General features: G+C 45.1%; 1 protein-coding gene across 3 annotated transcripts in view; it reads right to left on the bottom strand.

Moving 5' to 3' along the window:
* Positions 1 to 14,222, bottom strand: part of dip2cb (disco-interacting protein 2 homolog Cb) — a 109,448-nt gene that overhangs the window by 39,046 nt on the left and 56,180 nt on the right. For all 3 annotated transcript variants that reach the window (XR_009769634.1, XM_061693254.1, XM_061693255.1), the window contains exons 6-12: positions 13,873 to 14,031; positions 6,277 to 6,396; positions 5,906 to 6,103; positions 3,066 to 3,157; positions 2,571 to 2,681; positions 2,355 to 2,478; positions 1,367 to 1,476 (exon numbers count right to left, since the gene is read on the bottom strand). Coding sequence is in view for 2 of the 3 variants with exons in the window: in XM_061693254.1 (XP_061549238.1) it covers positions 1,367 to 1,476; positions 2,355 to 2,478; positions 2,571 to 2,681; positions 3,066 to 3,157; positions 5,906 to 6,103; positions 6,277 to 6,396; positions 13,873 to 14,031 (914 nt within the window). In the remaining variant the exon portion in view is untranslated. The remainder of the gene's footprint in view (positions 1 to 1,366; positions 1,477 to 2,354; positions 2,479 to 2,570; positions 2,682 to 3,065; positions 3,158 to 5,905; positions 6,104 to 6,276; positions 6,397 to 13,872; positions 14,032 to 14,222) is intronic.

The following is a 14,222-nucleotide window of genomic DNA, read 5'->3' as shown; positions in this document are numbered from 1 at the left end:
AATGTGTGCATAAATGGGCTTTGTAAAGCGTTCTGGACACCGTATGGTGTAGATAAAGCGTTATTTAAGTGAAATCCATTTATTATTTGTTCAACTTTATAACAGAAAAAGGAATTTTCAAGTACAAAAACATGCAAAGAAAAAGCACTAACTGATGAACTTATCTTTAGATTTAGGCCATAAATGTATGTAGTATATACGCAACATAAAAAGTTAAGTTACTAGAAAACATTATTAATGCATGAGTAATATATGTTTGAGGCGGGCCTAAGGATAACAGAGATATCCTGGGTTTTCATCAGGATTAAGACATTTCGGTGGCGTCGGGCACAATCCTCGTACCTCAAAAACCATCACTTTTCGGTTGTTGAACCGTTAGTAGTGCATTGTCAAATCGAGCAAGCCATTTTCAACACTTTAGATTGGCCAATCATTTTTAAAAAAAACGTAAATTTATAACTGACCAATAGTACAAATTGTGGGAAAAAAATATTGTCCGACCGCAGCGTTTTGCAAAACGCAATTTTTGTTGTTGTGCTGTCATCTTTGTGTGTGTGTGTGCGTGCATGCATGCATGCATGCATGCATGCATGCATGCATGCATGCATGCATGCGTGCATGCACTTGTTATGCTGATTGTTTATCATTTTGTACATTGTGGCTGTTTTTGTTTTATTCTATATTTTGTGTATTGTTGTTTGTTTGAATGTCATAATCTCAGTCAATGTCAAAATAAAACCTGCAAATAACGGTCGATTTTTGCCGATGGGAAAAGGGCTAATAAAGGCTGATAAAATCGGCTGGGCCCTACATTTAATATCAGTTTTGTCTTATTGAACATATCAACATAAGGCACAGCAAGTCATGGTCCCATGACAGTGTTATACTCTGACAGCACCCTCTATTGGTAAAAACTTTATACTGCAACTAAGCAGTGAATTACGTTTTACGCACTGGGTGAAGCGCCACATCTCAGAATACTTACATTTAGCTGACTGAAAACTGAGCAAAAACAGAGGAAAACATTTCGCCGAGAAATATCTCTCACAGTGCCTAAAGGTGCATGGGAGCTTGGGGTAGGCGAGACTTGATGGTAAAGCTTAATAGGAATCTGGGGTGGTTCATACAGCTTTAAAAAGATGTGGGGAAAAAATGTGGTTGCTACTTCATGGATTTCACCTATTGCGGGAGTGGTCTTTACCCGAACCCCCGCGGTAAATGAGCGATTAAAGTACCTTAATTGCTCCATTACCCCCCCCCCCCCCCCCACACACACACACACACACACACACACACACACAGTTCACTTGAGCGGTATCGTAAATCAAATTTACTCATCACTCTTAAGTGTGTTTATGCGAGTTACCTCGATGTAGGCGGCGTCGTGTCCAGCATCTCTGATGTGGGGGAACCAGTCTCGTGGGGGTTTGGACAAGTATTTGGACTCAGTGACGATCCACAGCAGCTTGGGCCAGCCTGGACGTGCGGCCATGAAAATCAAACGCACACGAAACACGCACACACACAGACACACACACGTCAACATTTTGTTTACGGTGCACTTAACAACGTCAAGTACAAGTTAAGCGTGTGCGCACAACGTTAACGACCGACGATCAATACTAGCACGCACGCACACATACACGCATAAACGCTCAGCGTCATCATGTTGCTTCATTTATGTGTCCATTACTTAAAAGCAAACAGACGTCATTAGTCTGCAAGACAATGTCTCTCTGCTTTCACTCCTATTGATCTGGACGATTTCCTGTTTCTCTCTATTTTACGCACGCACGCACACACGCACGCACGCATGCGCGGAGATTGGACAAAATATTTGGGATAAAACACGTGAAGAACATGTACAGTATTGTGATACCGACAGGAAGAAAATGTATTGTTGCAACCAAAGTATTGGGACACGCACAGGAAGAAAGCGCTCCAGACTAACCTTTTATTCATTTATTTATTTTGCGCGGTGCACAGGGGCGTACACTGTAAATCGACTTAGTGGCCCGACTGACGAGTTTTTCGAGAGAAGAGCTGATTTTGTGCTTGGACCGCTGTAGTTGCTCCCGGTTGAAGTTAACTGTCAAACTAAACATAAAAAATAAAATTCCTAAGTTTTAATGGTCACAGTTTGGCACTGTTCCAATTTTGTTTTTAAACTGTCCCACTTTTTTCGCTTTTTAAAAAACGTTTTCACTTTTTTACTTTTTTTTTTTTCAGCTTTTATTCCTCTGTCAAATTTGCACTTCAGAGGTTTTTTTTTTACCAAATATAGGCATGGCACTAAACAAAATCCATATCAGTCAGGCCCCAGTGTGCGTCTTTTGGTGTCGTCATGAAGAGACCTTTAAACTGTGGTATCTCCCCAGTGGGACTCTTAGGAAGTCCTTTGTGGCAGAGGTCGCTGGTCAGAGCCACGGTGATGCCACAGCTGCCCAACAGAAAGCCAATCTGCTGACTGCCCGCGTCCTGAGTGGGAAACCAGACTAGCTGGGTTAGCATCCATGTTAGCGTCATACCCGAGGACGGAAAGAAAATATATAAATCTTTTCGAGATTTACCTTCCTGGTCAGAGGCACTTCGATAGGCACAGGCACCACGTCAGCCAGCAGGCAGCCGTAGAACGCTGTCATGAACGAGCCGGGGTCGTTGTTGGGGAACACAAGTGCTACCTATAGGAAGGCGAACAACGGTTAAAAAAAAGGGTTTGGGGTGAGAAACCTCCAACCTGTTAGCATTTCTCTCCTTCATAAAAGACTTGACAAGCTGAGATTCACCACCTAATCTTTATCTTCAACTCAAAAAATGTGCTGATCTCAAATCCAAAGTGATGGAGTGCCGCCACCCACGGGGAGCTGTTACTCATTACAGTGGTTTACTAACGTAATATTCATAGACAAACTAGGCGAGACACTCCTACTCCTTGAAAAACATACTTGGGTTGGATTCTGTCCATCCATACATTGTTTCTGAATAAAAATAAATAAATAAATAAGAAATCTATGGCAGTGAATGAGTTAACCATTAGCCATCATTCATCATTCATGTTTACTGACTCTGTCTCCGGGTCTTATGAGAGGTTCTTGTTTGGTTCCTAGCTTGTGCGACAGGTTGTAGGCCACTTTCACACTCCTGGACCATAGTTTACCTACAAACACAACAGACGCACAAACAGACAGACGGACGGACGGACACACACACACGCACACGCACACCCACACAGAAACTGTCGTCATTTAAAGGCACGTTGCTGCGTGTGTCCATATCTGCACGCAACACAAGAAAATAATCAGATAGCCGCAGTGTGAGTTTGTGTGTGTCTGTGTGTTGAATATGAGGAAAATGACATTGTATAACTTGAGGCGTGAACCCAAGCAACACATTTTAGTCAAGAAAACTAACTGGGTCCCCCTTTGCTCCGTTATTGATGGGATTTTTCTGTATGCAACTTGTTTGTTTTCGTCGTAAGCATTTAATGAGCAGCCATTTGCCATCAGAGTGAGGTATGTGAGTGAGTGTTTGTTGTAAATGTGTAGAAACCATATGAATTTGTAGAGCAGAAATCAGTGAGTATGTAAAACAAGTGGAGTTTCTAGGGAAATTGATTGATTTTTACCAATGATGGTATTGCAGTGGAATCCATTTTTCCTGATTGTTTACTTTCACGGTGCTGAATAAATAAAAAGACATACCGGTCCACTATTTGCACCTTTAGAGATTGTCTACTGTGTTGGTGAGGGCTCGGAGCTGATGCAGTTCATCTTTTCACGGATTTTTAAGCGATCCGTTTTTATAGGTTTTTGCGGTATAGAGTGGACCCACACGTATTCGCAGTTCGGCATGCGCGGATCTATCACCACTTATCCACGCTTTTTTGACACGATCCCCCGCTTATTAGTATTATTTTCATGGCAATTATAATGAGCGTCAATTATTCGCAGATTTTCGTTCCTCTCAGTCGCAAATTGTACAGGCAAGTCCAATTGGAGCTAAAAAGGAGCTGACGAGTCATGGGAAATTGTGATTTCCTAGGAATTTTGTAGAAGTGCTCATTGAAAATGTAAACGCTTTAGGGAGATGTAGCGAAATAAAGTTTCCTACATTGTTACATCATTATTATTTTTGTTGATCATTTTGAAGAAGAATCATTACAGTGGTCAGTGTCTTGACATATACAACTATCAATAATTCTTAATCGTAATAAGCAATATTTAAAGGTCATTTGAGAAAATGTGTTATTTCAGAAATATGTATCAAACTGGTAGCCCTTCCCATTAATCAGTACCCAAGATGTAGCTCTCACTTTCAAAAAGCTTTCTGACCCCCTCATTTGACTTTCATATTTCTAGAATATCATAACATAGACAAACAGTGACGACGATTTTGTCAGTAAGCAGAGCAGAAGAGACAGTTGCGTTCAGGGACAGTGGGAGATTTCAGCTGTTCTGGAGTTAGACCCGGAAAGAACCAAACTTGTGTCTCCTTGTCGGCTGACATCCAGCCGCGTGGCAGGAATGATGAAAAGATACAAACATGGAGCTTTAGATTCAGCACCGCACACACTGCAAGCGCACACACGCACACACACGCACACACACACACACACACACACACACACCTCACCATGTTCTCAACTCCTCCTGAGTGCTGCTAAAAAAAAAAAACAGTCCGTTGAGCTCAAATCACCTCATCGCGCGTGCGTGTGCTTTTCGAAGAATGGAGTTCCAAAATCACATTGGTAGGGGAATTGTACGCCCGGAAACCGGAGGACCGCTGGTTCGTATTCCCCGCCCGAGCTCATGTCGTTGTTGTGTCCCTGGACAAGACACTTAACCCGCATTGCCTACGAATGAATGTGTTTGGATGTTTAGTGGTAGTCGAAGGGGCCGCGGGCACAGAATGACAGCCACGCTTCCGTTAGCCTGCCCCAGGGCAGCTGTGGCTACACAAGTAGCTTACCACCAATAAGGTGTGACTGTGGAGTGAATGAATAATGTGTGCAATCGCTTAAATAGCGCTATGCAAGTGGCATGCATTATTATTATTGTTATTTTATTATTTATCTCAGCGCAAATGTTGAGACTCAAAACCTTTGACAAAAGATACAAACCCTTGGGACACTGACACAATTCAACGGATAGGAAAGTAGGACAAAAGTATGGAGACACGTACAAGAAAGTGAAAAAAAATGTAGACAAAGGTATTGGGAGACATACAGGAAAAGTAAAGAAAAACATTAGCACAGTAAGTACAGTGACACATTGACTTTCAAGTTGAATTTGTTCTGTGACCAGGCTCGTAACACAATTTAATACTTGTATATCAAATGAATGTTTCCATTGAAATAAACTCAAAAGCAACTAAACTGTCCCAGCCCCCAAAACACCACTATTTTTTGTTACGTTTTAAATCAAGAATAGCACATTATTGTATCAAAACAATAAAACAGAAAATCTAAATGAACTGATTTTATGAAATGCAACTACTGTACATATTTTAATATTCGTGTGCGCCTTTACGGGGCAATGGCCTAGTGAGTGAAGTGAGGAGCTGGAGTCGGGTTAGCCGGTTAGTTTGCGTGCGAGCGTCGTCTCCATGCTTCTTGTGAGTATTTTCATTTTGCATTTGAGTGCTTGTCCCGTTCAATAAAAAAATTAAAATGCAACCGTGGCTCTCCTTGCCCATGTGCCATGGCATCACAGTACCTTAATTGCTCCATATTTCTTTTCACTTTACCTGATGATCAGAAGCTGGCTCGTAACAAACGTTTTGTCTCTCAATACAAAAACAACAAAGTGAACGGTTCCTAACTGGAGAACCTGGTAGGTGGGGGCACTCATAAATCAGGGTACCACTGTAGTACTTTTTTTTTTTTTATGAGGTTGGTGTTACCCACCGTAGGTGAGCTGGTAGAGTGGCTTCCCGTTGGTGTCCATGGTGGTGAGGCAGGGGGCTTTGGGGGAGATGGTCCCCCACCGCTGCAGGGCCGCCTCCAGACAGGGTGGCCAGTTGGTGACCACGCCAAGGTCCTCCCCCTGCGCGGGGACCATCTGGGCCCCCTCGGCTTTGGGCAGGTTGGGGTCCGGCTGCTGGACTGTTGGAATCAAAAACAAACACCAGCAAGTCATTGAGACACTCTTTCGTGGTGTTGCCAGGAAGATTCCCCCCAATACTTTATTCTGTGAAATCTGAGCTTGTTAACCTGAAGTAGAACGCAAATCTGTTATTTTTCCCTTTCAAGCTGGACCTCTCGAAAGATGTTCTTACCCTCCAGCAGCTCCTCAAAGTCGTCCACAAAAAACTCTCGGAGCGGAGGTCTTTTGGGCCTCTTCAGCGTGTTGACCAGCTGCTGGATCTTGGCTGAAACTCTGCTGCTGACTGGAACGCCTGACGACAAAAACCAGCAACGTTTAGTGACCCCCCTCCGGGGATCAATAAAGGATATCCTAAATCCTTAAAAACCCTCTCACGTGACCTCAGAGATTTGTTTCTGAATAAAATGTTAGATGTTTAGAGATCATTGCTGAAAAGAAGACTGAGAAGCTTCCATTTATATACAGTGGACCCCCGCTATTCGTGGGGGATAGGGACTGGGCCGGACCGCGAATAGTGAAAATCCAGGGGCCATTATAACTGCATTGAAAAAAAATACAAAATACAAAAATATAATCACTTTATCGTGGTGTGGAGGGGTTTGTGTGTCCCAGAGCTGCCAGCCTATAAAATTTTGCATCCAGAACACAGACATGCAAACAACAACAAAAAAAGAAAAAAAAAATTATTGTAGGGGGAGGTCTCGGGGGATTCCCTGGGCCGCCGCTAAGAATGTTTTTATTATTTTCACATAAATTAAGAATTCAGGGTGTAGTCCACCTTTCGCCCGAAGTCAGTTGGCATAGGCTTCAGCGCCCCGCGACTCTACCCAGGATAAGCGGTGTTGAAAATGGATGGATGGATAAATTAAGCAATCAGGAAGACGCTGAAGAGTATACTAAGGCAAAATATTTTTTCTTCACGCAGAAAAACATTTATTTACACCGCTCAAGTACATGCTGATGTACAAATTTAAGATTAAAATAAAATTTGCCTCATTTTCTTTGCTTTTTTTGTTTTGGCCTCCAACCTGAGCCAGGCCCATCTCCACCTGCACCTGATGCCAGGTTCAAGCTGTGCCACATGAATAGCATCCTCCTCTTTAAGCGCTCTAATTCTGGAAAAGAATTGACTAAAATCATTGTTTGTTTCACTTCATTTTTCACTATTACCAACTTTAAAGGCTAATACCAAATGCATCCTCCAGGAAAATATTAAGTATAGTTCCCTATTTTTCCGTTTTCATTGTCCATTTATGAATTTGAAGTTAGTTCATTCTGTGTCGTGACACTCCCCAACATCGCTCCGTCGCTTAATACATTTAACATTAACATCCGTAAACCAATTAGATAATTTAGAGGAAAACGATGAGTTGGAAGCGGCGCCTGCGTCAATTCCGGGTTATCGTAATTTTAAATTACAGCGTTATAGATCAAGATCTTTGATAGATATGAGGGGCACCACGTCATATTTTTACAAGTTTAACTTGACGAGGTTTCGTTCCGAACCCAATCACACATATAATCAATGCAAGTGGTGAATTTTATAGAAAATTTTATAGTAAAAAGAGCTTTCTACAGGATAAAACACAGACAAACACAAAACAAACAAGATATCTACGAACATTGGCGAAGGAAGGGATTTGTGACGTGAGAGGAGTAGAATCGGCGTGTAGTGAATGCATATAGTTGAGGACTCCTGGTCTCGTTAATATAAACCCAAATATGCACTAAGGCGTCGCTGCGGGTCCAATCCTTCGCCTGGCGGAGAGTTAATTAACTTAGCGTTCGGGGGAGAACCCAGCATCCGTGGGTCTCCGCTTTGAAGTCTCAGGCAGACGTGATTCACTCGGCGGGGAGTGGCTGTAGTGCGAGGCTGGGGTGCCGGGTGGCATCTTTTGCATGGCATGTCCGCTATATGTGCATCGCGGTTCCGCTGGGACGGCAACCAGGGCCACGACCCTGCAGCACCTCAACGAGTAAATACAAAAGACCAGTGCAAAAAATACTACACTGGCTGACCTGATGAGCAAAATTGTTGCTTAAACGTAAGCGTAGCAATAGAGGATGTCCGCTCCAGAGGTAGGTAGAGTAGCCAAATATTGTACTCAAGTAAGAGTACTGTTACTTGACAATAACGTGACTCAACCAAAAGGGAAAAGGTGGTCCTCCAAAAAAATTACTTTAAATTAAAAAGTGAAATAACTACTCAAGTACTGAGTAAATAGCACAAACAACTAAAACATAAAAAATGAATAAACAACCGAAACATTTGCAATTTACTGCACGGTGTTTTTTCAAGTTTGAAGCGAGCTGAAATATTCACATTTGGGCAGACAGTGCCAGACAAATGCTACAATACATGAAAGCTGTTGTTTTGTCTAAATGTAAGAGTAGTGCCGTTGACTTCATGATAACGACGACCTTCCCAAAATGGCCGCGATTTAGGCACGACGATCAGCCGAGATGGTACAATTTTATATATATTTTATTTTGACAATTGTGAAAAAAAATGCAGAATCCTCTAGCACTTAGAGCAGTTTGAATGACTAATATAGCAATAGTCAAAGGACTTCAAGGAGTGTATGCAGTTTAAAGTGACTAGTAGCGCGATAATCTGGGACAATGTTGATTGTGCAAATGTTGCAGATACTCCTCAATCAGTGTGCAACTGGGGCAGATGCTACTCTGGTATGAGTGGCCAGTATTGGTCAACAACAAATATGCAAATAGTGCAGTGTGGCGAGGCTACTACAGTGAGTATGTACAATTGGCTTGCCAGAAATGTGATAACAAACTCAAGACCCTTGGCAGCATGTTGCAATAGAATTGTAGGTTCGCTGTTTAAGAAGTTGATTGCAAGAGGGAAGAAGCTGTTAGAACGTCTGCTTGTTCTAGTTTGCATTGATTGGTAGCGTCTACATGAGGGAAGGAGCTGGAAGAGCCGGTGACCAGTATGTGCTGGGTCTGAGAGGATTTTGCATTTAGATCATTGTAATGGAGTAAAAGTACCGTCAACTCCTGTGACTTGTCCAAAGCAGGTCCCGAGAGCACAGGCGTAACCTCAGGCCGATGCGCTCACATATTAGTCCGCCGCTGAGTAATATTCAGAAATTACATCTGTGTGTGGATGGTGGATGTGTGGAATGGATCTAGCTGCCAGCATTCAAGGAGTACGTATCAGCGTATGACGACAGCAATGGCGGACCTCCCCCACCCCCAGGAAAAACTCATCAGATCTGTAGTGACTCTGACCCAGTTGCCAGAACCCCCCCACGTGACGGGCTCCATTCTTCCTGGCTGCCCTGCTGTGAGACTGCCACTAGGAGACGCCTACTGGACCCTAAAGTAATTAGCAGGTCCCCTCGAAATCTTGGTTTAGTCATTTTCTTCCTTCGAACTGACAGCAGCCAAAAGGGACAGATCGACGAATACAGCAATGAACTATTTGCTGAATATTCAAACGTGCACAAGGCGCCACTCACTGGCGTTTGAGAGTACTGCAACCCGTGAACTTCTAGTCAAAGTTGTTTCTAACTGAAGATAAAATGCCCGTTTTGATATTTCACGAACTATGCAGAAACATTCCAAATGTATGCCTTGATGTCTGTGTCACTGTGCCAACTTTACAGGTGCGGCTGCGAGACTTTGAGAACTGTTTGTCTTAGTTTGAAGCCAAGCAGCATGAAATGTGATTGAACTATAAGCAGTTGATTTGCCAAGACTAAAGTTTAAACAGTCATTCTATATAGACTTTACGCCGATCTGATCAGTGTTGTCGGTATCGGCCGATAATTAGCTTTTTATGCTAATCGGCTTTCATGTCATAATTCGGCCATCATCATCGATCGGCTCCGCACAAGACATTTAACTCCGCGTCTTCGTCGCGTATGAATCCTGTTTATTTTTAGCCTTGTCACGTGTCTTGTCACGCAGTACTGTAACTATCTGACAGCCAAGAAAGTTTTTTAAATCTTGTCGGTGAAAAAACATGTCGTCGGTGTGGGACTATTTTGCGGTGTCTCAGACAAACAACGCGTAAGTTATTTGCAGTCTGTGCACAACTGAGGTACGTCGTGGGGAACGTCATCTCAATGCTTCAACACGACAAATTTGATCGAGCACCTGAAGAATGTACACAAGGAGCATGCCGCGTTCAAGCAACACAGCGAACTTTTGTCTAAAATGCTCGAGAATAATTTGAGCTGGGAAGGGCTACAGCACGCCCGCAACCCTTGGGAGGATAAGCTGGACAGAAAATGGATGGATGGATGGATACAGTATACAGTACACAAGTATATACAATAAATGTACAGGTCATGTACTGTAAATACACATTGCTCCATCTTGTGATTGGATCGGTTATCGTTTTTTTTTAAACTTGCTGATCGGTGATCGGCCCCAAAACTCCTGATCGTGTAAAGCCTAATTCTACATGCTCGATCTATGAGTAAAGAGTACAAAGTTGGGAGTATTTTAAACCCATTTTATGGGTCAAACTTGTAGACGAGATTCAAGCTGATAAGTGTGGTCTTCTCCAGTTTTCTCTGTCCCTCTTGAACCTGTGGCTCCCTCCTCTGCCTCTCTCTTTCGTGTCGAGCCCTCTGTCGTGTATGGCTGTCTTGTTTCTCCTGGGCGCGGCTGTGCCGCCGCCCCTCCCCCCCTCCTCTTGCTTTTGTGCGGGCACAAGGCTCGGTAACCGCGGGCCTTGGGGATGGAGATCCGGCTCCCTAGCCTCCGTGGATCTCCGCTGCTAAGCCCCCCGAACAGTTGCTGCTGAGCTACCAGATACACTCCCAGCCAAACGAGAGTTCTCTGAACTTGCTAGTGGATCCCGGAAACAGGCGGTGAGAGAGGCGGTCATTCTCCCAACAAGGTGTGACGAACAACAATTTTCCTTCTTCCGCCTCTATTGTTTTTGTTTAATTTTTCTGCATCCCTTTTCTCATTCGACCAAACCTGTCTCCGTGCTTCCCGAGAGGACGGAGACAGACCATCCCACCGACCAGCTGATCTACAGTTGTGAGTAGACACTGCAATCGTTGCCAAAACGTACAAGATTAGTGCCTAATAATTTTGGGGAAATTATTAGCGTCACACAAAATCCCAAATTTGCTCTCTCTTGCTCTGACTCAACGTATTAAACGCTCACATTCATATTTTTAGCCCAGCAGAACACAATGTCCTATTTCCCTTTCTGTATAGCCTTTTTTTTCCTCTTTCACCAGTATTTGTGTTATTTACTTCCTGTAGTTAGCCTCTTTACGTTTCCCTATAGATCCCTCGTATATTTCATTAAATATTCTATAAAATTGACACCAGATGCAAAGAGAACTATCGCCTCGGCGTAATAAAATACCGTGCACCTAGCATCTGTTCAATGTGAACACGAGCCGGAAATGTCAGACGCTGCATTTCTTTTCCCCCAATATCCGGAACAATCAGTGTTACGACCGTAACAAGTCAACGTTCAGTGATTTCTGGAACATAATACTGATGTCTCGCAGCATTAGGCAGCTCTGGTGTCCCAATGATCCTAGGACCTAAGTTGTCTGAGGCTTTATGCCGCTGGCAGGGTCACCCATGGCAAACAGGTCCTAGGTGAAGGTCCAGACCAAGCATGGCTCAAAGACCCCCTATGAAGACAAAAATTATTGAACCACGTTTTCCCTTGCCGGACGCGGGTCTCCAGGGCCCCCATCTGGAGCCAGGCCTGGAGGTAGGGCCCGATGGCGAGCGTCTGGGTCCCGGCCGGGCACAGCCCGAGAAGGCACTGTGGGTTCCCCTTTCCATGGGCTCACCGCCTGTGGGAGGGGCCAAGGGGGTCAGGTGCTGCGTGAGCTGGGCGGCGGCTATAGGCAGGCACCTTGGTGGTCTGATGCCCGATTACAGAAGCGACAGTACTTTATGACAGGAACATCACCTATCTGGGAGGGAAAGAGTTTGAACTGGTGTGCGATGTCATGAAATTCCAACTGGACATAATCGGGCTGACCTCAACACACAGCTTGGGCTCCGGTACCAGTCTTCTCCAGAGGGGTTGAACTCTCGTCCACTCTGAAGTTGCACATGGTGAGAGGCGCAGAGCAGGTGTGGGCATACTGACTGCCACCCGGCTCGGTACCTGTACGTCCACCCCAGTAGACGAAAGCGTAGTCTCCCCCTCCTTCAGGTGGGGGAATGGGTCCTGAATGTTGTTTGTGCATATGCACAAAACAGCAGCTCAGAGTACCCACCCTTTTTGGAGTCCTTGAAGGGGGTGCTGGAGAATGCTCCCACTGCGGACTTCGTTCTTCTGCTGAGGGACCTCAACGCTCACGTGGGCAATGACAGTGAGACCTAGAAGGGCATGATTGGGAAGAACGGCTCCCCCCAGATCAGAACCAGAGCGGTGTTCTGCTATTGGACTTCTGCGCTCGTTATTGACTGGCCATAACCAACATCATGTTCAGACATAAGGGTGTCCGCATGTGCACTTGGCACCAGGACACCCTATGCCCCAGTTCGATGATCTACTTTGTAGTGGTGTCATTAGACTTGCGGCTGCATGTCTTGGACACTCTGGTGAAGTGAGGGGCAGCGCTGTCAACTAATCACCACCTGGTGGTGAGTTGGCTCCGATGACGGAGGACGATGCCGGTACGACCTGCCAGACCCAAATGTATTGTGAGGGTCTGTTGGGAACGTCTGGCAGGGTCCCCTGTAAGAAGGAGTTTCAACTCCTCTGGCAGAACTTCGCCCACGTCCCAGGGGAGGACCATGTTCTCCGCCTCCATTGTTGAGGCGGCTGACTGGAGCTGTAGCCATAAGGTGGTAGGTGCCTGTCATGGCGGAAATCCCCGAACCCGTTGGTGGACACCAGGGATAAGGGATGCCGTCAAGCTGAAGAAGGACTCCTATCGGGCTCTTTTTGGCCTGTGGGACTCTGGAGGCCGCTGATGGGTACCAACTAGCCAAGCGGAACACAGCTTTGGTGGTCGCTGAGGCAAAAACCTGAGCGTGGAAGGAGTTCCATGAGGCCATGGAAAACGACTTCCGGCTTTGGGGAAATTCTGGTCCACCATCCGACGTCTCAGGAGGGGGAAACAGTGCACCATCAACACTGTGTATAGTGGGGATGGGGCGCTGATGACCTCAACCTGGGACATTGTGAGTCGGTGTGGGCCGAATACTTGGAAAGACCTCCTCAATTCAATCAACACGCCTTCCAGATGAGGTGGCTCGAACATCTGGTTAGGATGCCCCCCCAGACGACTCCCTGGTGAGATGTCTCCCACTGGGAGGAGTCGATGGGGACGACCCAGGACACGCTGGAGAGACTCTGTCTTCCGGCTGGCCTGGGAATGCCTCTGGATTCCCCCGCAAGAGCTGCATGAAGTGGCTGGGGAGAGGGAAGTCAGGGCTTCCCTACTTTAGATGCTGCCCCCGCAACCCGACCTCAGATAAGCAGCAGTAAATGGATGGATGGATAGTCTTTTTTTTTTCCACTCCATAATATTCTTGAAGAAGAGGGGATAAAGCAACAATAAACGGTTTCAGGGTTCCAGAACAAAAAAAAAACATAAGAAAAAAGATAGAGACAAATTGGAAAAAAAAAAAAAAATCTGCAAATAGGTGCATCTGCAGGTGACGAGCTGTGAGTATGCGTGGGTCCACTATTGTTTTAATCGTTCAAATTTGGCAGGGTTGTTCATCAGGTTGTGAGCCAAACTTACAAGATATTTATTTTCACTTCAGGGACTTTCATGAGGATTGCCCATTCGTGACTCACCGTCTCCGGTCTCCATCAACTCGGCGTTGCCGTACTTGGGTGTCTGTCTCAGGCCCGGGCTGCCACCGTCGCCCACTGGTGTTTTCTCTGCCTGGATTCGATCAACAACTGCAGTGTTGTTGGTGTAACTCGTCACGTCTGGAGGAGCTGAGGAGACCTCTGGGAAAAGGGAAGAAAATGGGGAGTTTGGAGAGGATTGAGGAAGGGAACAGAAAAACAGTGGACAAAGAGCACTATTTCTGTAGAAAGTGCATCTGCGACAAATGCTGGAGTATCTTGATTTTCATGCAAGCGCATGGCTCGCTGCGTGTTTGCCAATTTGGTAAACCAATCTGCGACAAGCTGGACAT

The sequence above is a fragment of the Phycodurus eques genome, chromosome 13 (genome assembly GCF_024500275.1).
Source record: "Phycodurus eques isolate BA_2022a chromosome 13, UOR_Pequ_1.1, whole genome shotgun sequence".
Taxonomy (NCBI): Eukaryota; Metazoa; Chordata; class Actinopteri; order Syngnathiformes; family Syngnathidae; genus Phycodurus; species Phycodurus eques.
The sequence above is the reverse complement of the archived record's forward strand: the minus strand, read 5'-3'. Positions and strand labels throughout refer to the sequence as shown.